This window comes from Bos taurus, chromosome 1 (assembly GCF_002263795.3).
Source record: "Bos taurus isolate L1 Dominette 01449 registration number 42190680 breed Hereford chromosome 1, ARS-UCD2.0, whole genome shotgun sequence".
In the NCBI taxonomy this organism is placed as follows: Eukaryota; Metazoa; Chordata; class Mammalia; order Artiodactyla; family Bovidae; genus Bos; species Bos taurus.
This window is the reverse complement of record NC_037328.1, coordinates 2,827,071-2,853,109: the sequence shown is the minus strand read 5'-3', so window position 1 is coordinate 2,853,109 and position 26,039 is coordinate 2,827,071. Positions and strand designations below refer to the sequence as shown.

Below are 26,039 nucleotides of genomic sequence, written 5' to 3'. Positions count from 1 at the left end.
GCCTCAACCCACCGTTTCTGCTTCAGTCCTCATTGCTCCCCTTCCCTCCACAGCCCATGCACCTTATGCCCCAGTCACATGAGACGCTCACTGTTGCCCAAACACACTTTCTACATCTCTGTGCCTTTGCACAGTGATCTGGCTTTCTGCCTGCAAGGCTTGACCCAACTTTTGCCTCTGGCCAAAACTGAACTCACCTTAGAAAAACAAAGACATAAAGTCACTTTCTTGAAACCTTTATTTATCTAAGCACAAGAATTTCACAGAGCTCCCTCTTCATGTTGCCAAAACATTTAAAATATATTCATCACTTGTCTTTCTCATTAGCCAACCTGTTCCCTGAAGGTGGAACTCTTGTCTTATTCATTCTTTAATCGTTGACACTTAGAACAGAGCTTGACGCATGGAAGACTACTAACGCTTAAATTATGAAAGTTAATGGTAATGCTTGACCACATGAGTCAAGCACAGGGACAGGGAAATTGTCAGTCTGGCCTTCGTCTGGATTTATTTCTTCTGCTATGAAGTTAATGTCATCCACTAATGAATACAACCTACAGAACAATTTCCCTTAGACAGGCTGTGATGGTCATTCTATTGAGAAAAAACAAAAACAAATCCTGAAGCTTTAAAGGAAAACCTTCCGAGTTCTTAGCAAACACACTTATTGAAAACTGGACACAGAACCAAAGAAACATAAACCACAGCTAGTATCTCAATGTACAATAGCAAATATGACCTTCTAAGGCCTACAAATCTGGAAAGACAGGAGCCTCTTTTTCATTCCATCCTTTCCTTTCCAGTTCTTTCCTTCTTCACTGCCCTCCCTAATCCACAGCCTACCCCACAGCTCCCAGTTCACCTCTTAGATGACTGGCTCACTCCTTATTTATCTCTTATCTCTTGTACTTTTCCCTTCTCTCATTTCTCAAAGATTTGCACATAAAATACAGTATATTACAAAGTCTAATAAATATTCTAATAAATTACATTCTGATACAGAATCACAGTATTGAATATGTTTTGACAATATGCATGTGTTCCACCTTACAAACGCTTGTAAGCAGATTCTTACAGTCTTCTCTGTTGATCTCTATTGCCAACAAAACGGCCATAGTCTCAGTCTACTGCTTTGCCTAATATCCCATAGTATTCTGCATTAAAGCTCTTTCCTTTGTCTCGAAGCTCGTCTCCAGGGTTCTCCAGACAGCTCATCTTCCCTGCCTGCCTCACCTCTTTTCAGACCACTGACTTTTAGACTTCTTCCTGATTATCCCACTTCTGCTGTCGAATGAGCTGTGCTCTGCTAGTTGGCAGCAGAGGCTAAGACTGAACGGTGGTCCAGTGGCTAAGACTCCTAAGCTCCCAATGCAGAGGGCCGGCATTCGATTCCTGGTCAGAGAACTAGATCCCACGTGGGGCAACCAGAAGTTCACGTGCCGCAACTAAAGATCTGGAATGCTGCAACTAAGACCCCATGCAGCCAAATAAATAAATAAATATTAAAAAAAGACTGAGTCACTCACTCAGCCACCTGATGATGTCACACTTCTTTAGCATGCTCTTTACTGCGGTGGGCCTTTATTTTTATCAAACCACCTGTATGAAGTTAGGGAGTGAGGACGATTTCACCAAGCCATTAAAGTTATGGCGATGTGAATTTCATTCTTCATTCCTAGAGTTCCTATCATTATTATTTGTTACACTATATATTTATAGAAGTTACTCCTAACATTCAATGACAAGGAACAGAGTTAGAAAATGCTGCTGCTGCTAAGTCACTTCAGTCGTGTCCGACTCTGTATGACCCCATAGACAGCAGCCCACCAGGCTCCCCGCTCCCTGGGATTCTCCAGGCAAGAACACTGGAGTGGGTTGCCATTTCCTTCTCCAATGCATGAAAGTGAAAAGTGAAAGGGAAGTCGCTCAGTCGTGTCCGACTCTTAGTGACCCCATGGACTGCAGCCTACCAGGCTCCTCCGTCCATGGGATTTTCCAGGCAAGAGTACTGGAGTGGGGTGCCATCGCCTTCTCCAAGTTAGAAAATATCACAACACAATTTTTAATTTTAAAGTAATAGAGGAACCCCTTCTCCCACATCTTGCCTTGTAAGTACAAAATGTACAAAAGCAAACCTTAGAGAGGCTTGTTATCTCTCTGATGATAGAAGGCATGGTTTCCAGGGCAAATTCTATTCTAGAGTTTACACGTTATATGCATTTCAAACACTACCACTAGTACAGTAATATAGAAATTACCAGATATATCTATCAGTTTTAGCACCAACCATTTAGGTTCAAATACCAGTAATAGGGTTAAAAAGAAAATATATTTTTAGTGTTAAGTTGTCACTTTCCCTCTGGAGAAGGAAATGGCCACCCACTTCAGTATTTTTGCCTGGAAAGTCGCATGGACACAGGAGCCTGGTAGGCTATAGTTCATGGGGTCGCAAAGAGTCAGACATGCCTAAGCAACTAACATACACCTTCCCTTAGAAAAGACAAAGTCATTTTATAACTTAAATTACCATGCAACAAAATCTTCTCTCTTCTAATAATGCATAATAATTACCTTTTCAATAACTGTGCTCCAAATATATGAATCTACCATGTTTTTCAGGCCCAAAGAAGACCCATCTATTAGACTGTCACCTGATTCAAACAGGTGAACAAATGTCATACTGTTTAGTTATTTGTGCTTTTGTATTATATTCTGAGACTCAGGGAACAGGACACACACACAAACATACACAATTTAAATTAAAGTGTATATTCTTAACTAAAATAATGCTAAAGGAAAGAAAAATGATTCAAAGAATAGATGAGATGTCATTTTCCCTGCCAGGAATTTTTTGGTTTCTTCTCAAAATATTAAATGAAATTTTAAATTATTTTTTAGAGTGACAAATATTTGACAGGAGGGAACAGGCTTAGGGAGGTTACTAATTTACTACCCTGGCTACACTCCAACAGTCAGAGAAGGCAGCTTCTTGAGGGAAGCGGCTTTGTCTAATCCACTGGCCTGTCCCCGGTGGGCTAGCTCAGTGCCTGGCACCCAGGAGGAGTTCAGTAATTTATGTTCAGTGAACTGGTGAAGGCGATTTCAGAACCATATGAACATTTACCTCTAGATCCTTCCAATTTTATAAAAGAAAACCTAGTGTTTCCTTCTTAAATATCTTTACTCTAAAGGACAGTAGATGATTAACTGTTGTTTCATTTATGCTTCAAAGGTGTGGGGTAGAATGGAAGGAGGTCCTTCGCAGGCTGTGAGTCCAGGGAGAGTAAGAAGGTGTCCCTGCTCATGGAGTTGAAGCCACAGGTGGGGAAAGAAAGACTCCATTTGAGGGGAGGGGCAGCGGGCAGGAGGTGATGAAGTCTGAGCGGAGTAAGAAGGGTGGTGTCCACCCAGGAATGGTGGGAATGGCCTGCAAAAGGATGCTGGAGCTTGAAAGAGTAGAGAAGGCACGGTGCGTTGGACGGAGGCTCCAAGCAGGGTGCTAGAGCCCCAGTGGGGCAAGGAAGCCACCCGTGGGGTGGATGAGGCTGTAGTGGCAACAGGAGAGTGGTTGGTTATACACAGGGGGACGACCAAGAACCACGGAGCAGGTTTCTCACTGTCGGAAAAGGGCAGTACAAACACAGAGAGAAAACCAGAAAAGATGCTGTGGTGCTGATCGGAACTGGAGTTACCACTGTGAACTCAGTTTTCTAGAGAGACAGACAAAGACAGAAATGGGTGGGCATAATTATACTTTCAAATACATAGACCCACTTGTGCTCAGTCGTGTCCGACTCTTTGCAACCCATGAACTATAGCCCACCAGGCTCCGTTGTCCACAGGATTTTCTGCTAAGAGTACTGGAGTGGGTTGACATTTCCTCCTCTAGGGGATTTTCCAGGGATCGAATCCTCACTTCCTGTGTCTCCTGCCCTGCAGGCGGATTATTCACCACTGAGCCAGGGGGAGACCCTTGCATATACATACACGCTTATACATTTTCCTTCACTCTATCAATTGACAGGACCTGTGATCAGCAATGCTCAATAACAGACAACACAGCCAGCACTCAGATCTTGCTTTCTAATACATTCTCCACTAAAAGGAACTAGGACTCCACGGAGAAATGGCTGATTCCAGGAGAACAGCAGGGGCAAGACAAGGCTAGAACAAATTTTTGTGCCAGAAAGTAAACAAGTGTTCAAAGAACAATTAAGGCACGTCACAAAAATACAGAAGCCAGCCTTAAAGGGGCTTCTTCTTCTGGCAAAATTTGGGACAATTTTAAGACAAATTTTAAGAGTAAAAGATTATAAATCCCTGAATAAACCCATAAACTTAAAGTTTGAAGAGCAATGGGATCATACACAGTCTCAAAGTACCTCACCTTCAAACACTTATTAATTATAAAGGAAAAAAGAGCTGACCAGTGACGCCTGGCAGATACCACATCAACACAAGTTATCAGAGTGAACACCAACAGTAAATGGGACAAGTCAACACTGTGTCAGCTGACAGGATACCATGAAAAGCACACTGTTCTGTAATATTCCTGCCAACACCACATGACTCTGAACAGGAAGAACCATCAGACAAATTCTGAGTGAGGGACATTTCTACCAAACAACTGGCCCTCGCCTTCAAAAGCCATAACACTTTATAGTCATAAATGTCAAAGACTGGGAAACTTCTCCACATCTAAGGATACTAAAGAGACATGATAACTAAATATAATATACACAATTCAACTCGATCTTTTTGCTATGAAAGATATTGTTCGGACAGCTAATGAACTAAAATAGAGTCTGAGAATTGGACAGCTGGTACCATGTTCATTTTTTGACGGTTATCTGGTAGTTATGCAGAAGAATGCCTTTCTAGGAAATATTATAATAAAGCATTTAGGGGAAACAGATAAACCCTGTTTACCTCATGTTAGCAACTTAATAGTGTCAAATAGTTCAGAAAAAGAAAATTCTTTTGTGCTGAACTTCAACTTTTCCATACATGTAACATTATTTAATGTGTTTTTTTTTTCATTTTAATGTAGCCAGCAAAAATAGCTGTTAGAAATACATGTGCATATTCCTAAATTAAGAAGTCTGTATCTCTAAATGGCATTAAGATAATTACTTATAATTCAATTTTATTTCCTTCCCATATGTGTATTTTTTTAACTGAGGGGAAAAAAAAGACTCCCGTATTTTATGAAACTCCATGAAATACTGAGAAATATATAATTAGGAGGGACCTGACTAAATTATTGTTCCATTTCTCTGATAATTTAATTTCTAGAAAACAATTTGAGAATCTCTACTATAAAGAGATCACTTAAAATAGGAAAGCCATAACGCTTTAAAATAACGTGTATAACCTTTAGATAAAACGCAGCATTTGTCACGAATTTACTCAGTCCATCCCCATCTTTCTTGTCCCCTTAACACTCTACCCTCGCATCCCAGCTTCAGCCAAAACCAGAATGTGCTTGCCTCCTACAGGCTCCGTGTTCTTCACCCCCACCTCCCTTTCCTTATTCACAGCGTTCTTTCCATCCTGAATATTTGTTAGTCATTGATCTATCTGGCTGTGCTGGGTCTTCGTTGCTGTGAAGGCTTTCCTCTAGTTGGGGTGAGTGGGGCCACTCTGCAGTTGCGGTGCGCAGGCTTCTATCGAGGTGACTTCTCTTGCTGTGGAGCACAGGCTCCAGGTGCACTGGCTCAGTAGCTGCGACCCGCAGGCTCCAAAGCACAGGCTCAGCAGACGTGGCGCACAGGCTTAGCTGTTCCTCAGCATGTGCGATCTTCCCAGATCGGGGCTCAAAACCGGTCTCCCACGCTGGCAGGCAGTCTTTACCACTGAGCCACCAGGGAAGCCCATCACCTTTCAATACCTAACCAAAAATGCTGCTTTCTTCCTAAAGTTTTCCCTGAGTACTCTGGCTGGAAGGAAATCTCTTGTCTACTAATAGCAATAGAAACTAGGTTTTACTTACTTATATCTCAACACGATACCCACCTAACCCAAGCCTCTGAACACTGCAGCTGCTGACTAGATTTTCATCTAACAGAAAAAAAAATAATAAATTGAGAGGAACATTTCTTCTGAACTATATGAGGCACTGTGTCCTGGGCTGCAGTCCTTATTTTGAACCAAATAAAACTTAACTCCAAAAAAAAAAAAAGAGGTTTGGGCATAAAAGGGAATGGTTTGTTAGTTTTAAAAAAATATGCAAAGAAGATAAACATTACATCTTACCACTGACAGCATTTGAAAACCCTCATCGTTGAAGTTTAACAATTCCTCACAGTAAAGGAGGCAATTTTCGAATGTGATGTCTGTGGTGAGGGGTGAAGTAGAGATGGGGAAGATGGGCACCATTAGGTGACTGCAAACCAGGATCCACGCTATGGAGCACAGGAAATGGCAGCAGGGGCGGAGAGCTCGGAGGACACAGAGTGAGAGGAGGAGCAGAGCTCAAAGTCCAGGAAGCCTGGCTGTGCGGAAGCTCAGGCCGCTCATTCTCCCCTAAGTGCTGCCTTGCTGATAAAAAGGTTCTCCACTGTGCTTTCCATGAGGGGAACGGACTGATTTTTGTAAGAGGTATTTTTTTCTCCCCTTTCCTCTTCATGTTGTTGCTATTTAACAAATGAAATGCTAGGAAAGTCAAGCCTTCCTTTTTACAAGTGACTGGTTTCTAAACACCAGTAGGTATGAATGAATGGCCAAGAAGCCCATTGTTTTCCAAGTCCTTCTGAGCCAGGATCTTGAGCAGTTCAGCTGAAGTAAGAAGGCCCCACCTCTTCAGCTCACACTTTAAGCACGGAAGTCAAGTCAGAGCCCGGCTTCTGAAGTTACTGCTATTACACTTCAGACGTCAACAGTATGTTAACTCCACTCTTATTTTCCTTATTTTAAAAGGAAAAACTTGGGACTTCCCTGGTGGTCCAGTGGTTAAGATTCTGTGCTTCCAATGCAGCGGGGCATGGGTTCAATCCCAGGTCAGGGAACTAAGATTCCACAAGCCATGTGGCCATAAATAAATAATTTTTTTTTTTAAAGGCAAAACTTTTCTTCTCATGTTTGAAACTATCTTTCATTCATGCTTTAAATCTTAGTCTTCACTCTAAATACAAATGTGCATTTCCAGAGAACACTGAGCTACCTTCAGTGTAAATTTATAATTTTAGTTACATTTTTAAGTATAATCTCATATCATTAGGATTGATTATCTGAAGGCCCTAGGATTCTACTCCTACTGAATATATGAACAGGAATCAGGTCACAGAAAAGAATTTAAAGCAAAATAAAATATGTGCTATAAGCACATACTCTCCAAAAAATATTTAAGGATGAAATATATTGCTAGTATTCTGTCATAAATCTTTTGCATATTTCTCATAGAAAATAGTCCTTCTTATGCTGATGGGGCTTCCCAGGTGACTTAGTGGTTGTGGCCTCGTAGTTGTGGCACATGGACTTAGTTGTCCCACAGCATGTGGGATCTTCCTGGACCGGGGATGTAACTTGTGTCCCCTGTATTGGCAGGCAAATTCTTTATCACTGAGCTACCAGGGGAGCCCCCTGTCAAAGTTATAGTTGGAAGATCATAAGGTTGCCTTCACCTACCATCGGAGAAGTAGTTAATAAGTATTTAAAACTACCAAAGCCATGAGCTAGTGATATCCTACAATTTTAGTCATTATTTTAGCTCTGAGGGTGTTTCACAGTTTTTGAATTGAACAAATTAATGTCTGAAGGTAGGCCTAATCTACATTTCCTATTTAAGCTACAGGAAAATAATGAAAATAGAAGCTATAAACCTATATATAGCTTTATAAACTCTTTGATCTCTTTATAGACTACAGAAAACACTCAGTGTATAAATAGATCAATTGTTCTCTATCAAAATTTAACCTACCAATTGTTCTCTATCACAATATTCAACACCTTTTCTGTTCGACTGGCTTACTTTTATGGTACTATGTCATATGACGTGACTGGCATTACTCAGCATTGCTGGTGTTATACCTCTCTTTTCAAATGAGAATTTATGGCAAATAATGAAACATAGTATCAGGTACACAGAAAAACAAATATTGTATCAGTTCAGTTCAGTTCAGTTCAGTCGCTCAGTCCTGTCTGACTCTTTGTGACCCCATGAATCACAGCACACCAGGCCTCCCTGTCCATCACCAACTCCCGGAGTTCACTCAGACTCACGTCCATCGAGTCAGTGATGCCATCCAGCCATCTCATCCTCTGTCATCCCCCTTCTCCTCCTGCCCCCAATCCCTCCCAGCATCAGGGTCTCTTCCAATGAGAAAACTCTTCACATGAGGTGGCCAAAGTACTGGAGTTTCAGCTTTAGCATCATTCCTTCCAAAGAAATCCCAGGGCTGATCTCCTTCAGAATGGACTGGTTGGCTATCCTTGCAGTCCAAGGGACTCTCAAGAGTCTTCTCCAACACTACATTCCAAAAGCATCAATTCTTCAGCATTCAGCCTTCTTCACAGTCCAACTCTCACATCCATACATGACCACTGGAAAAACCATAGCCTTGCCTAGACGGACCTTTGTTGGCAAAGTAATGTCTCTGCTTTTGAATATGCTATCTAGGTTGGACAAAACTTTCCTTCCAAGGAGTAAGCATCTTTTAATTTCATTGCTGCAGTCACCATCTGTAGTGATTTTGGAGCCCCAAAAAATAAAGTGACACTGTTTCCACTGTTTTCCCATCTATTTGCCATGAAGTGATGGGACTGGGTGCCATGATCTTCGTTTTCTGAATGCTGAGCTTTAAGCCAACTTTTTCACTCTCCTCTTTCACTTTCATCAAGAGACTTTTTAGTTCCTCTTCACTTTCTGCCATAAGGGTGGTGTCATCTGCATATCTGAGGTTATTGATATTTCTCCCGGCAATCTTGATTCCAGCTTGTGTTTCTGCCAGTCCAGCGTTTCTCATGATGTACTCTGCATATAAGTTAAATAAGCAGGGTGACAATATACAGCCTTGACATACTCCTTTTCCTATTTGGAGATATTGTATACTAACACATATATATGGGATCTAGAAAGGTAGTACTGATGAACCTATTTGCAGAGCAGCAATGGAGACACAGACATTGAGAACAGACTGGTGGACATGGCTGTGGGGAGGAAGGAGAGGTTGAGATATATGGAGAGAGTAACATGGAACATATGTTACCATATGCAAAATAGAGAGCCAATGGGAATTTGCTGTATGACTCAGGAACTGAAACTGGGGCTCAGTACCAACCTAGAAGGGTGGCAGGGGGAGGGAGGTGGGAGAGATGCTCAAGTGGGAGGGGACATGGGTAAACCTATGGCTCATTCAGGCTGATGTTTGATAGAAACCAATATAATACTGTAAAGCAATTATCTGTCAATTGAAAATAAACAAATTTTAAAAAAAGATCAGGTACAGAAATTCAGATGAAAACAATCATATACCTATTTATTGACTTTCCTGAGTTATGAATCTAAATAGAGGCTTAATAAACAGGATAACTGTGACATGGTGGTCATACCCGCCTTGCTAATAACCCCACCATCTGAACCCAAAGAAGCAAAATTAGATCTTATGATCTAAGATCATCAGATAATTTAAAATGTCATTTCTTGAACCTGCAAGGACTTCCTTTTTCCTCTTGTGGGGATGGCAGCTACAGGCATTCAGGATGGTGCAACGTCTGACATACCATCGTAGGCTGTCCTACAATACAGCCTCTAACAAAACCAGGCTGTCCCGAACCCCTGGTAATACAGTTGTTTACCTTTATACCAAGGAGATTGGGAAAAAACCAAAATCTGCATGTGGTGTGTGCCCAGGCTGACTTAGAGGTGTTCGTGCTGTGAAACCTAAAGTTCTCATGAGATTGTCTAAAATGAATAAGCATGTCAGCCAAGCCTATGGTGGTTCCATGTGTGCTAAATGTGTCCGTGACAGGATCAAGCACGCTTTCCTTAAAGAGGAGCAGAAGATCGTTGTGAAAGTGTTGAAAGCACAAGCACAGAGTCAGAAAACTAAATAAAAAATGAAGCATTTTTGAGTAATAAAAAAAAAAAATGTCATTTCTTTAAAAACGTCCATGGTATTTCTGAATTAAATTTAAATGTAGATTCCTCTAACTTCTGATGAATTACAATACTTCAAGCTAAATAATTACATTACTCAGTTAAGATCCTGCCATCCAAGGTCAACCTTCTACTGTGGCTCAAGCCTTCCAGGTGGGAACAGACACCTTTCCTTAGCTGATTCAGAAGACCAAGCTGAAAAAAGCCGGTAAGAATATGAAAACAAGATGACAAATCGGCATACCCTGCCTAGAATCACAATTTGCCTGAGGTTGCATGCACCGCACTTTGTGGTTGGCTTATTTGCATGTAGAGAGCCTCAAGTCAGAGGATCCTCGAGGTCTACAGGCCAAGCTACTCATTTCCAGAAGAAAAAGACTAGAGGTTAAGTGATTCATTTAAGATCATGTAAGCAGCTGGCAAGAAAGCCTCTTTCAATTTTATCATACATAAAGAAAAAAATTATTTGAAAAGAAAATGGTTTTCTTTGTACTATTAAATAACTAAACTTTTAGCTGAAAGATAACCCACTGTCCAAATTAGTGTTCTATATAAATTATACACCCCAATCTTAGTAACATTTCAAAATAACCTTTCACTCATTGGTGCAATAAGTCTGTACTGAATGTCTATTCCAGGAATAAAAAAAGTCAGTGCCCTAATACCTTCCATTGGGAAGACAGGCATTATATAATCACACAAGTGCAAAATTATATTAAGCACAATGATGGAGTTCCAATAGACTGCAGCAAGAGAACCTAATTTAAAATTGTTTGTTGGAGGCAGGCCTGCCTGCCTGCCTGCCTGTGGAAGTGACCTTTTAGTTGGTATCTGAAGAGTAAAGGTTAAGAGTGTTCCAGGAACATCCATATACCCTAAAACCAGAAATTTCATTCCTAAGAATATCCAACAGAGAAATTAAAGTATGTGCACCGAAAGACATGTAGAAGGATGTTCATACTAGAATCATCTGTAATAGAAAAAATTGAAAATAAAGCCAATGTCAACAGAACACCAGAACGTTCATACAATGGAATACTACATAGCAATGAAAATGAATAAACTACTGCTATACGCTATCACAAGCAAGATCTCCCATATTTAACACTGAATGAAAGAAGCTGGGTGCAAGAGAATACTTACTGAATGATTTCATTTATGTTAAGTTGGAAACCAGACAGAACTAATCTATGATGCAAGCAATCGTGCAGTTATGATCTCTGCATATCATGATGGAGATAATAATTGGAAAGGAGAGCCAGCAATAATGTTCTAGTTCTCAACCTGGTAGTGGCAACATTAATATGTTCACTCTGTAATAAGTCATCAAGTTGAACATTTATGGTTTATGTACTTTTCCACATGTGTGAACAAGTTTATTTTTAAAAATAAAATCTTGAGCAGAAGCAACAGCATATGTGAAGACCCTGAGACCAGAAAGAATTTGAGACATTCATAACTTAAAAAAGGGCCAATGTGGCTGGAACACAGAAACCAAGAGACAGTACAGTGTAAGAGTGAGGAGGGGGGCAGGGCTCCACTTCACTGCAGGCCATTTTAAAGACTCTGCATTTTAAGTTCAGTGGCCAACCACTGAAGGGTATTGAGCAGGCGAATAAGATCTCAATTGTGTATTTAGGACTTTCCTGGTGGTCCAGTGGCTAAGAATCCACCTGCCAATGCAGGGGTCAAAAGTTCCCTGTGCTAGGAAGATTCCAAGTGCCACAGGACAGCTAAACCCATGCACCATGCCCACTGGGCCTGCACGCCTAGAGCCCATGCCCCGCAACAAAATAGGCCCTGCTCGCTATAACTAGAGGAAACCCAGGCGCAGCAACAAAGACACAGCGCAGTCAAAATAAACAAACTTTTAAAACATTAAAAAAGTAAACTGCATATTTAAAAACACTGCAGAGTTGGGTGGGGAGAGTGGAAGCAGGGAGACCAGTTGAGGCAATTACAATGGTCCATGAAAAAGAATGCAGTGGCATTACTGATGCAAAACCAGCTGAAATGGTAAACTGCATGGATTCTCAATGAAATTAGGAGGTTGAGTTGACTGGATTTGGTAATGGAGTGAATGTGTAAAACCAGAGTGAAGGAGGGGTAGAGGGTGATTCTTAAGTTCTGGTTTAAACAGCCAGGGGGATGGAGGGCAACTCCCCGAGTAAAGAAGACTGAAGGAAGAGCAGGTTTGAAGGAACACAGTGGTCAAGGTGGCCATCAACCCTTCCTTACTATGTAGCATCCTGCTGGTAGCGGCTTTATGGGAACTCAGACAACTACACAAAGTTGTCTCCTGTTGCCAATCATCTGTCCAACCCAAGCAGTCCTGCTGGCCCTACACACACAGCACGTGGTTCAGGAATGGACACAAAAATTAAACAAGGGGAAAGTGCATTTTTCATGTTTCAGGTTCTAATCCATTTTCTCAGTCTAAAAAAGTTGGATCTCAACTGTGCCGTCCACAATCAGTAATTATTTTACCCAGCTCTGTGTCAGTCCCACACAGTGTTGTAACATCTACACATCTGGTAACTACATTTCTACCCCATTCTCCAACGTCACTTCCCTAGCGCTGACCAAGACAGACCACTAACGAGCACTAATGTACCAGCAGCTAGGAATTTACTTAATAGTATGATTCATCCTGCCTATGCTTAGAATATGAACCACAGGATATTAAAAGACTTTGTTTATCTACATTTCAGTAAGGTAGTCAACAGACTACAGTAATCCTATGGTCTGTTGCTGTTGTTTAGTTGCTAAGTTGTGTCCACAACCCTTTGGTGACCCCATGGACTGTAGCCCACCAGGCTTCTCTGTCCACAGGATTTTGCAGGCAAGAATACTGGAATGGGTTGCCATTTCCTTCTCAGGGGATCTTCCAGACCTAGGGATCGAACCCACGTCTGCTGCTTGGCAGGCGGATTCTTTACCACTGAGCCACCTGGGAACCCCATCCTATGGTCTTCAGCGCAGTTCAGTGGCTCAGTCGCGTCCGGCTCTGTGCAACCCCATGGCCTGCAGGGCGCCAGGCTGCTCTTGTTACGGTGCATGGGCTGGGCTCTAGAGTGGCTGGCTCTCCAGTCTCGGTGCACAGGCTTACTTGCCCTACTGCATGTGGGATTTTAGTTCCCTGACCAGGAATCAAACCCTCATCCCCTGCATTGGTAGACAAATTCTTAACCACTGGACTACCAGGGAAGTCCCTCTTTTTACTTTTAACTGACTTAAGTTATCTCAGAATCATCTAGGAGTGTAAAGGGCACATACAGTCTTTCAACCTGAAATGTGGGAGTAATTAAATAGTGTCCAGTTGACGAGGGAGAGTTAATGCATCTCTCCAAATGCACTCACAGTAATTCTATTAGTTCAGTGGCTACGAAATGTATGCCAACATGAATGCTCTGCTCATACTGTAGAACATTACAGAGGGATAACAATGGCTTACATTATAGGCAAACAGGCAAAACCTATTTTAGTGGAAAAAGATAAAACACAAATTCTTATTAACAACTATTAAAAATCTCAAGCAACTGTGTCACCATCAAAACATAAGACACAATTTTTTACAGATAAACCTCCTTCTGGCACTCTACTTACAAAGCTAACCCCAACTGCATAAGTCCATTCCACTCTTTCTGCATCTTTCAAGTTTAGAGTTTAAACATAACTAAGTAACAAAATGGGCTTCCCTGGAGGCTCAGGTGGCAAATAATCTGCCTGCAATTCAGGAGACCTGGGTTTGATCCCTGGGTCGGGAAGATTCCCACGTTGAAGGAAATGGCAACCCACTCCAGTATTCTTGCCTGGAAAATTCCAGACAGAGGAGCCTGGAGGGCTACAGTACATGGGGTCACAAAGAATCGGACACAACTAAGCAAATAACACACACACACATATACACAATTAACAAAACTGACTCAGTCTTTATAAACTCAGAATTTCTGAAAATACTGGCACTAGATATAAAGAAAAGCAATACTAATCTAAATCGCTATTCATATAATTAGCTCATTTTGTTTTGGCTTTTGAACATCTAAAAAGTCTTTACATCACCTTTCTTTGTGATGGAGTACAGAATTCTAGATGGACAGGTTTTGGGTTTTGTTTTGTTTTTTTTTTTTTCATTATTCTTCTGTTTTTTTTCCATTTCAGCTCATTAAAGACCTAGCTCTTTCTCCTCTGGGTTGGACTGTTTCTTTTTTCTTTTTTTGAGTCATGCTGCACAGCATGTGGGATCTTAGCCGCTCATCCAGGGATCTAATCCACATTCCCGGCACTGGAAGTGTGGCGTCTTAACCACTGGACCACCAGGGAAGTCCCAGGTTAAATTGCTTCTAAAGAAATGTCTATCATGATTCGTGTCTTCATTCCTCTACACATATGTCTTTTTTCTTTCTTGGATTATTTTTAGAATTTTTCTGTCACTGGTTTTAAGCAATTTGACCATGTGTAGTTCTTTCTCTTCATGTTTCTTCTGCTTATGGTTCATTTAGCTTCTAGGATCTGTGGATTTATAGTTTTCATCAACTTTGGAAAATTATCAGCCACAATTTCTTCAAATATTTCCCGGCTCCACCCCTCCCTTTTAGGATTCCAACTATATATACATGTGTGTGTGCTCAGTCACTTCATTCATATCCGATTCTTTGCGACCCCATGGACTGTAGCCTGCCATGCTCCTCTGTCCATGTGATTCTCCAGGCAAGAATACTGGAGTGGATTGCCAATCCCTCCTCCAGGGGATGTTCCCAACCCAGGGATCAAACCTGTACCTCTTGTGTCTCCTGCATTGGCAGGCAGGTTCTTAACCAGCTGAGCCATCAGGGAAGCCCATGTGTATATATCTGGCCACTTGAGATTTTCCCACAGCCCTCTGATGTTCTGTTTATCTATTTAAGTCTTTTTCCCCATGTTTCATTTGAGTTGTCTATTATTGCATCTTCAAATTTGTCATTCATTTATTCTGCAGTCTAATCTATTAATCCCTATCAGTGTATTTTTTTCATTTCAGACATTGCTGTTTTCATTTCTAGAAGTCTGATTTGGGTCTTTCACATTTTGTATACCTCTCCTTAACATGCTCATTCTTTCTTGTGTTCCTGAACATACGGAGTATATTTATAATAGCTGTTTTAATGTTCTTATTAATTTGAGCATCTGTTTCTACAGATTGACTTTTCTCGTTATGTGGCATATTTTCTTGCTTCTTTGCATGCATGGTAATTTTTAATTGAATGCCAGACACTGTGAAATTTACAGGGTTGAATGCTGGATATATGTATATACACTTTGTGTTCCTGTGAACAGTGCTAAACTGTGTTCTGTGATACAGTTGAGCTATTTGGAAACTAGTTGCAAACAGTTTGATCCCTTTGGGTGTTGCTTTGAAGCCTGTTGGGCAGGACCAGAGCAGCATGTGGTTGAGAGCAACTTGGGCCCACTAATGAACCAATATATACCCCTCTCGGGGTGCTCAAACCAAACAGCTTTCTCAATTCTGGCTGTTTGGACCATGACCTATTCCCAGACCTGGGTGAGCACCAGGAATTTTTCTGCTGGCTCCTTTTGGGTGCTTCTTTCCCAGTCTTGGTAGCTTCCTCTCACACTGGTACCAAACAGAACTCAGCTGAGGGACCACGTGGAACCCACCATGCATCTCAGGAGCTCTGTGCAGATATCCTTATGCTGGTACTCAGTCCTGAGAACTCTAGATGCCCCAGTTTCCCCAAAGTCCCTACTCTGTCTCAATTCGGGGAGACTGCCAGGCTTTGTCTGGGTTCCTCCTGATGCTATTGTAGCCTGGAAACTCTCAAGGCAGCAACCCACAAACAAGAATCACCTCATTTGTTTCCCTTCTCTCAGGGATCAGTGTCTTGTGCTGCCTATGGTTCAAGAGCTGACAACTGTTTCACATTTTTTGTTTGTTTTGTTGTTATTATATAAAGTGGGAGGACAAATCTAGATCCTGTTATACCATTAAGCTATATTTTAAGGACAATTTAGAAAATCTGAGACATAGGATTTCTCTGGTAGTCCAGCGGCTAAAACTGAACTCCCAATGCAGGGGACCCAGGTTCAATCCCTGGTCGGGAAACTAGATTCCACATGCTATAACTAAGAACTGGTGCAGTCAAATAAATAAATAAATAAATATTCTTTTAAAAGGTCACATAATTAGGCTTTACTATTCAGTGAGACAGAAATTTTGCCTTCACCCTTAATTTTCTTATAGCAAACTTAAGTGGCAAAAAATGAAAGCACTTAGGACCTACTATTGTTGTTTAGTTGCTCAGTGGTATCTGACTCTTTGCAAACCCATGTACTATAGCCCTCCAGGCCCCTAAGCCCATGGGATTTCCCATGCAAGAATACTGGAGTGGGCTGCCATTTCCTTCTCCAAGAGATTTTCCTGACCCAGCAATCAAGCATGAGTTTCCAGTACTGGGAGGCGGGTTCTTTACCACTGAGCCACCTGGGAAGCCCAGGAACTACTATGAGCCCTATGTTATAACAACAGGATAACCTAGGCTTCATCAGTATGTGGACCAAGAACTTCCAGATGTGCAAGTTGGATTTAGAAAAGGCAGAGGAACCAGAGTTCAAACTGCCAACATCCACTAGACCATAGGAAAGGTAAGAGAATTCCAGAAAAACATCTACTTCTGCTTTATTGACTGCTAAAGTCTTTGCCTGTGTGGATCACAACAAACTGTGGAAAATTCTTAAAGAGAATGGAAAACCAGACCACCTCATCTGCCTCCTGAGAAATCTGTATAGAGGTCAAGAAGTAACAGTTAGAACTGGATATGGAACAACGGACTGGTTCCAACTTGGAAAAGGAGTATATCAGGGTTGTATATAGTCACCCTGCTTATTTAACTTATATGCAGAATACATCATGTGAAATGCTGCACTGAATGAAGTACAGCTGGAATCCAGATTGCAGGGAGAAATATCAATAATCTCAGATAGGCAGATGATACCACCCTTATGGCAGAAAGCAAAGAGGAACTAAAGGGCTTCTTGATGAAGGTAAAAAGATAGTGAAAAAGCTGGCTTAAAACTCAACATTTACAAAATTAAGATCATGGCATCTGGTCCCATCACTTCATGGCAAATAGATGGGGAAACAAGGGAAATAGTGACAGACTTTATTTTCTTGGGTTCCAAAATCACTGCTGATGGTGACTGCAGCCGTGAAATTAAGATGCTTGCTCCCTGGAAGAAAAGCTATGACAAACCTAGACAGCACTTTAAAAAGCAGAGACATTACTTTGCCAACAAAGGTCCATCTAGTCAAAGCTATGGTTTTTCCAGTAGTCATGTATGGATGTGAGAGTTGGACTATAAAGAAAGCTGAGCACCAAAGAACTGATGCTTTAAAAAAAAAAAAAAAAAAAGAACTGATGCTTTTGAACTGTGGTATTGGAGAAGACTCTTGAGAGTCCCTTGGACGGCAAGGAGACCAAAGCAGTCGCTAGTAAAGGAAATCAGTCTTGAATGTTCATTGAAAGGACTGATGCTGAAGCTACAGCTCCAATACTTTGGCCATCTGATGAGAAGAAATGAATCATTGGAAAAGTCCCTGACGATGGGAAAGACTGAAGGCAGGAAGAGAAGGGGACAACAGAGGACAAAACAGTTGGATGGCATCACTGACTTGATGAACACGAGTTTGAGCAAACTCCGGGAGTTAGTGAAGGACAGGGAGGCCTGGTGTGCTGCAGTCCATGGGGTCGCAAAGAGTCAGACACGACTGAGCCACTGAACAACCCTGCTGCCCAGGATGGAGGAGGAAGGGTAATTTTCTTTTTTTAAGCATTGATATTTAAAAGTTGCTATTTACTTTCTTTTTTATTAAATATGAACATTCCAAAAATTATTTACAGAAAAAAAGTGAAATTTTGCAACCCTAACATAAAGTCGTATCTAACAAGTCTAAAATTCATTTTTCTGTGCAGCAAAAGTCAACTATAAAAAAGTCACTTCTTTCAGCTTGAAATTTTTTCTTAAAAAAAGATAAAGCACTGTAACTTATCTAAAGGGCAATCATGGTGACTGGTAGCATGTGGCAATTAAAAAAAAAGAAAAAACTACGGATACTGCTTTTTATCACCACCTACCACAGTTGTCATCCAAAATTCTAAAAGCTGACATTTAACTTGGCCTGGCAAAGAAACCTGGTTTTTTAATGACCTAATGCTAAATCAAACCATGTTTTTTCCCTTATATAGTAATAATTTGTAGGCAAAACACAGCAGGTTTAACACTTCCCTCGTTAGAAAATGCTGCCCATTTCACTCAACTTTAAAATTCTATAGGCATTCTTGTCTTTTTGCTATTCATTCCTCAACCCCCCAAACAATAACCACCACCCTAACAGCAGCCCAAATAATAATTACGGTGAAAAAGCAAATGCTAAGACTATGTCATTGGAGTAGTTATTTAATCTCTCCAAGCCTCAGTTTCCACTTTTTCGAAATGGGGATAAAAGTACAACCCACAGAATTTAATGAAATAAAGCAAGTCTAGTGCCACAGTCTAAACTCTATGCTGAGAAGGTCCAGGACACTTCAGCAAACTCCCAGGAGAGATGAAGGATATTTTAAATGGAAGGAAACACGGAAATACTCACTACATGCTAAGAACTGCCCAAACTATTACACTAGGGTGGTTTAGAGTTTTTAACATTTGATTGCAGTACATTCCTTTATGACATCATATCTTTGGGCAGCTGAGTTTTCAGTGGTTTCTCTGACTAAAAAACAAAACAAAACAAAACACTTCCACTCCAAAGTCAATGCGGAACAGGCAATGAGGGTGGTGCTGTTCAGTTCAATCTGGTGCCAAGGTTTGAAAAGCTGTTCAGTGCTTAGCAGGCACCCCAAACTTTGAGTAAATAATTGTGGTTATTTACGAACAAAGTAAATTATTTTCAATTTCTTGGCATCATTTTTTCCAAACAGCTACTAAAGTTGTTGGGATGTAAATGTTTATTATTTGGACCTAACTACTTAATGAACATAACAGTGACTTAAGGGTGCTGTTAAAAACTTAATGAGACCCCAAGATGCCATGAGACAAGAGAGTTTAGGCACCTCTAGCTTAATGTTGGACTAGCAGAGTAACTTTCAGTAAATGGCAATTATGACTCCTTCACAGTATGCAGTTTCACTTCACGTTCTGTGACAGAGATCTGGAGAATACTGTCCTAAAGTTTTATGGCTCATGTTTCCATGATAAGACAAAAGAGAGGGAAAAAAAATGAGGTAGACAAAAAACTTAGACTAACAGCCTGGGGTAAAACTATGTCCAGAGTTAAGGCCTGAAAATAATCTTGCCACTAGGCAGATAAAAGCAATTAATCCTTCCTACCACATCAGCATGTGATACCAAAGAACAGAAGCTCTCCTTTTAAGAGTCAGGAATTTATATCAACAATTTACATCCCCATCTTTTAAACAGGTGATTCATAAATTCTATTTTGAGCATCATCCTCCATTTCCTCTGGGCTGACCTTCTCTTTACTCCATCTTCTATTTAGGATACAATTATAAAGCAAATTATTTCCCTTTACAGAAACATGAGATGGGCTGAAAAACAACAAGATAGCCTGTGCATTTTATGCATCTGTCTGTCTGACTGGCTACTTGTCCTTCCCTCGTGATGGTCTTTTCATGTGTCTAACCGTATAAAGAGGAGAAAAACTGAACTCCACACAAAACTGACAGATGTCTTCTTTTATCTCTTACTACATTACATTAGTTCCAAGAAGAAATATGTAGTGTTATAACTTGTTGACCATCACACTTGCTGCTTATGCTGTTTCAGCACAGTATACTAGTCACAGCTGATACCCTGGGTCACTGCTCCACAGACACCAAATTTTCAGTTCAACTGAATATTTTTCTGAACTGGTAATTTTAAAAAACGACTAACACTAAAAATGAGCATGCTACTAAAAAGCATATTAACTATTATCTAAGAATGTTTCAGAAGGTTGTTAAATACATGCAATGAAAGAAATAACAAAATGTTTTTCTACCTAAATAGAAAAGTAATTTTAAAACAAACTGTTAATCGTACTTATGAAGTTATAAACAACATTCATCACAGATTTTAACTGGCATTTCAGAAAAACCTTAATGATGTGGTTAATAGTTAATGCTAATAGTTAAAACTTCCAACAGAATTTTTCAGTAACAAATCCAAACAACATGTTAATATATGTGTTTTAAATCAGCAATTTGGTCAACCAGCAGTTCTTTAAAAGATACAGAATCAATTTTATACGAAAAGGTACAACACTTTCAACACAGAATACTATAATATAGTTTAGGTAAGTCTTCCCCCATGCCACTTATTTAATAATCATTTATTCTGCAATACAGGTAAGATACTGAACTAAACACTAGGGATACAAACATTACAATGAGATCTGGGCCTTTCCCTCAAGGAGTGCAGCACTGAGACACAGAAACTTCAAGTTTCCCGTTCTGTGATGTTCCCGTAGACTGAAAGTGCTACGGGAACATCGGCACTTGGTTCAGGCTGAGTTCTAAGAAAATTCATTACTGACGCCATGTACGTGTGTGTGCTCAGTTGTGTCCAACTCTTTGCGACCCCATGGACTGTAGCCCACCATGGGATTTTCCAGGCAAGAGTACTGGAGTGGGGTGCCATTCTGACCCCACAGTAGACAACGACAGCGTTAAAATTCTGGAAACATGGTCATTTTTGGATAAAATCTGCAAGCCAGAAAAGTTATGCCATAATCTATCATAAGAAAGCCTACATAAACCATGCTCAGAAACAGTCATCGCAATCTAATTATATCAGAACCTCTGGCTGGAGCCCAGGCATCACTATTTGTAAATTGTAATGTGCATCCAGAGCTGAAAGACACTGGTTCACTGACTGATTAAGTCGTAGTATCAGGACTGATTTAACATTTTTATCAACATGAAGACAGGACTGGACTGATTAGTGGATACCCAAGCCCTAAGAGGATCCAGGAACTGATTTTCACTCGCACCCTATTTTTTAACGTATGCCAGTAATTGGAAAGACGACATTTCATGGTGGGTATCTCATGGCACTTCTGGCCTATGCCAAGAAAAGTAAGTGACTAATCTTTAACGATATGTATGGCCTAAGATGTCTAACTGTTTAAACTTTAGAGCTGGACAACTGGAGCCAATAGAAGTCATAAACTTTGGGTACCAGAAGGCTGAGTCCTGCTAGGATCACTTCCACCACTGTATACAAGCATACAGAGAGCAATGAAGGCAGCACAAAAAAAGCATTCACCTTGTGATAAAGACTAAAGTTCACAAGATTCAGGGAAGGAAGAGACAAGAATAAGAAGGAGGGGGTGGGTGGGGCAGATTCTTCTGGAAGGAAGAAGACTCCTGAAGCTGGAACTGACTGGCTTTGACTGGAAAGATAGAAAAAAGCATTCCATCATTCCAGGAAGAAAGGATGATGAGGGCTGGAAAAAGAACAATACTTTGGGAGGGTGCTAAGGTAACACCAGTCTCCCTTAAAGGAGGTCAACAGTGAATTATGGGGTGGGGCCAAATGATGGAAGGCCTCAATTGACAGGCTGAGGAGTTTGAACTTACTCTTACTGAAAAATGGGGTAACATTTTCGTTAAATATCAAAAATGATTTTAGAAGATTCTTCTGGTAGATTAACATGCAAGATGCACTGAAATTCAAAGGGCTAAGAAAGATGAAGATAAATAGAACAAGTCAGTATTTTCCCAGCACAATTCCCTGGGTACATTTTTTTTTTTGTATTCAAAAAAAAGTGAAGGTTTTAAAAATGAACATTCTACAGCACAGTACACATCTTGGTAGCATTCAGACTAGAATGTCAATTTTACAAGTCAAATGATTTATAAAAAGGTCTGTTAGCTCTTAAATATTAATATTTTAAATATTAAATTTTACAATAGAAAAGCTAATGACATACTCAGAAAATTAAATATCCATTTATGTGAGCTCTATAGAGAGAGGCAACATTCGAAGTTTTCTTCTCCTGAAAACCATTACTTATATATACAGTCTAAAGCTAATGAAAATAAAGAGAGTTAATAAGTAGTAAAGACAATGTTTTTAATATTCTTTTTCTTAATATGAACGCTAACTTAAAAAATGGGCTTCCTGGATGACGCAGTGGTAAAGAATAAGCCTGCCAATGCAGGAGACACAAGACATGCAGGTTTAATTCCTGGGTGGGGAAGATCCCCTGGAGTAGGAAATGGCAACCCACTCTAGTATTTTTGCCTGGAGAATTACAAGGACAGAAGAGCCTGGGGTGCTCTAGTCCAAGGGGTCACAAAAGAGTCATTCACAACTGAGCACACTGCCAGCAATGCCAAAATGGATAGCTGGGGAGTTAACTTTTTTTTTTAAACCATTATTTGGCATAAAAGAGGACTGCTGGAGGTTTGGAATTAAGATTATCCTTAGGCTTCCTGACCTATAGGTAATAAATACTTTGCAGCCAGAAATTCGACTTCCTAGTATTACTAACAATCACCGTTAAAGAAACATTTAGAATTTAGACAAATTAGGAAACCACCAAAACACAAGCAGCTGAAAAGTGTTTCATATGCTAAGACAAACCTTTTCCCCATAGACAGTCTTTGATCTAGATAGAATTCATCAGTATGAGACTTGTAGTACAAAGAAACATACTTTGCAAATTAACACTGTAGCAAGCAACAGTTTGGTTGATTTAAGTATAAATAACAATGTAAACGAACTAAGTCCTGACTGATTGTAACACATGCTACTAATTGTTTCTTAGAAAACATATAACCTCTTCCTGTTCACTAAAACCATGTTACTGTATTTACCAAAAAATACGTATTTCTTATACTTTGTTCTTTGCTTAAGATTTTCCATTATGTCACTATGTCCACAATCAGGGTAAAATTTTATTATTTTTGAGTATTAAGATCAGGTTTAACTGATCATAATATTCTGCATGTTAATATTCTGTATATAAATATTACAGTCTTCAGCCTTTCCCTACCAAATCTGGAGAAACTTTAATGCTCATGGGTTTATAGTTGTAAGTATGCCTTTCAAATGTTATTTTTAACTTTTAAAAATATGACCAATATCCAAATTGATCCTACATAGCAAAAACATAATATAGAACAAGTAGTTATCACAAGAAAGCCTCTAACAATAATCACATTTGAAATAATCCCAAACTGAAGTTACCTGTCAAAATCTTATACTAAAAAATGTAATATTCAAATTAATATTTATATTTTTAATCTCATCCATCTGCCCACAAAATAACCCAAACCTTACTAATCTATTATTTTTCCTGTGCTGCAGTAGTCCTTTTCTTTAAAATAAACTATCAAAATAATTTCTTAACCAATATGAAATCAAGCACCTACCTTACATGAAATTTTAAAGGTTGTTTAAAATTTTCTTAATGAAAATATAAGAGCCTCATCATAATATATTCCAAAAATATTAAACAAATATCAGGTATAAGAAATTCTGTTCATTCTGCAAAAATGTCAAGCAAGCTGTTTTACAAGTTTACATGATATGCTATACATTGCAACTGTATTTTTTTGGAAAGAAAGATTTACTTTTAGAAGCAGCAGCAGAACCCAAGAAAGCAAAAATCTGTACCCAAACTGGCATCTCTCCCCACCCTCATCAAAAACCTGCAGCAGGCAAAGAAAACTTTGAAAAACAATAAGGTCTGGTTAAAAGGAAATAAAAGCATGACCTGTGAGGTGAAATACAATGAGGGGGTTATCAGAATCTTCTTTTGAAAAAAAGAAAAAAAAAAAAAAAAGGTTGAATCTGAATTATTGCAAGCAAACAGATCCTGATCAGCTGGGTTGAGAGAGAAGACTTACAGAGCACCGCTACAGCCCCAGACTCGAACATGAGACATTCTTCCTTATGCCTGGTTTCCACTATGAGGCTGAAAGGTGGGGGATCCAATTTGTGATAGATCCGAAATCCTTTGCTGAACGCCATTCTCCTTTCTTCGGAGGCAGCCCTGTGAAAATCAAGCAAAGCAAATACAGCTAATGTTTCCTTCTGCAGCAAGGACTGCAAGCCACCCCGAAGTCCTCCCCTGCTAGGTTTTGATGGGGGGGGGGGTGGGGGTGGAGCGGAGGGGGTGCGGAGAGAGCTCGGGGACAGAATGGTTTATTCCAAAAGATAAGTCGTCACTTAATTTTTTACCGAAAAGCAAGAGGGAAAGTGGTCTCACAGCAAGGCAAGACAGGGTTCTCATATCACTCCAAGTTCCAAGAACGGTTTGGTTAAGATGAGTTTCCCCTTTCTGTTTACCAAAAAGGAAAAAAAAAAATGAGTCTATTTTCGCTCGGGAGTGGTTTATCAGCTTTCTGCTTCGGGATTTCTCACTGCCGTTTGAAAGGGAAAACGATTCGGAAACTTCAAACCGATCCCCTGGGCTGGGGGGCGCGGGGGAGGAGACGAAGGTGGGAAGGAAGGTGAACAGGGCTGATTCAAAGCTCCTTAGGAGTGAGAGAAGGGAAAGGATTATCCGACACCACAGGAGCTCCCGGGGCGGGGAGCGGCGGTGAAGAGAAGCCGCACAAGCCCAAGCCCGGGGCACCGCCGCTGACGGGTCCGGGGGCCGGTAAATATCAATGGCCACCCGGGGTGGGGAGAAGAGTGACGACTCGGGACTGGACCGGGGCTCCTCGGGGGGTCCCGGGCCGTCGACAGCCCGGAAAGCGGCTCCTTCTCAGGCCAGGACGCAAGCGCCTGAGCAGCCCCATCCCTCCATTAAACGCCAGAAGAGACGACCCGGCGCTCAGACGGACTCGCTGCCTTTCCCGCGGGCAGGCGCGCTGACAGCCGCTGTCACCTCAGTCATCCCTCCGCCCGGCGCGGCGCCCCGCATAAACCCGGCGGTCCCCCACCCACCCTGCCTGCCTGCCCTCCCGTACCCGGGCTGCCGGCGGTGGCCGCTCACCGCTGCCGCCCGGGCTGCGGAGGCGGAGACTGCTCCGGGAAGCGCCGGCCCGCGAGCCCCGCAGCGGGTGGGTCTGGCCGCAGCCGCTCCCCGCCCCCCCACAGGCCGGCTGTCTCACCTCTTCCTCCGGCTCCTCCTCCTCCTTCCGCGGCCGCCGCCGCCGCAACCGTCACTTCCGCTCCGGCGCGTCCATCTCTTCCGCATTGCGCCGCGGCCGAGGGGCGGAAGGCCCGCCCCCTTAGCGGGGAAGGGGCGGGGTGTCGTGGGAGGTCCCGCCCCACTCCCTGACTGCCCCCGCGGGTCGCTTAGCCGTGAGCTGCCCGCCGCCTCCGCGCGCAGCGACCTTCGCTTCGGGCGGCGTGTTTCCCCAGGCGGCGGCTGCAGGTCCCACCGCTGAGGATGCCGGGAGAGCGAGGATGCGGCTTCCCCCGCCTGCCCTCGCTTGGTCTCCTCAGAGCTTACCGACCCTCCCCTGGGGTGCCGGGGAGGGACTCTGAGGAAAAACTTCGGGGGCTTGCCCCAATAGGGTGTCAGGACCACCCCCCGCCTCCCGCACCGGCCTAACGGGCTCGGGGTTAGGCCTGGGGACGGCAGCACGCCGGCCAAGCGGGCAGCGCCTGAAGAGCTGTCCATGGTGTCTCACGGCGTCTGGGTAGGTAGCAGGAGAAGAGCTGGTTGCCCGCTTTGGAACAGCTGTTTGCTGCAGTTTTCTTGTGTGTTCTGGAGCTCTCAGGAGCACCGTAAAAGAGTTGTCTGCTGTCTGAAATCACAAGCCAGGATCTCGAGACTTCCACACGGCCGTACTGAGGCCCAGGCAGTAGCTCTGGGTCGTCACCCGATGGCGAATAGCTCTCGCCAACCGTGTAATTTCACAGCTCAGGGCATCTTATCATTTCACCCTATCCTCATTTTTCAACAAAGCATGCTTCCTGGATAACA

At 41.7% G+C, this 26,039-nt stretch overlaps 1 protein-coding gene and 1 pseudogene across 16 annotated transcripts in view; one reads left to right on the top strand and one right to left on the bottom strand.

Annotated features, from left to right (window-relative positions):
* SYNJ1 (synaptojanin 1) overlaps nucleotides 1–25,319 on the bottom strand; it is a 90,948-nt gene extending 65,629 nt beyond the window's left edge. For 12 of the 16 annotated variants that reach the window (XM_005201086.4, XM_059886937.1, XM_010800891.3 and 9 more), the window contains exons 1-2: nucleotides 25,219–25,319; nucleotides 24,007–24,152 (exon numbers count right to left, since the gene is read on the bottom strand). In XM_005201086.4, the coding sequence (XP_005201143.2) occupies nucleotides 24,007–24,152; nucleotides 25,219–25,304 (232 nt within the window). In that variant the 5' untranslated portion in view covers nucleotides 25,305–25,319. Of the gene's footprint in view, nucleotides 1–24,006; nucleotides 24,153–25,074; nucleotides 25,176–25,218 lie in introns of those variants that run through there. The other 4 variants (XM_024991867.2, XM_024991891.2, XM_024991959.2 and 1 more) reach the window with 3 other exon arrangements.
* LOC132345448 (large ribosomal subunit protein eL34-like) lies at nucleotides 9,312–10,134 on the top strand (annotated as a pseudogene).
* Nucleotides 25,320–26,039: the final 720 nt, after the last annotated feature.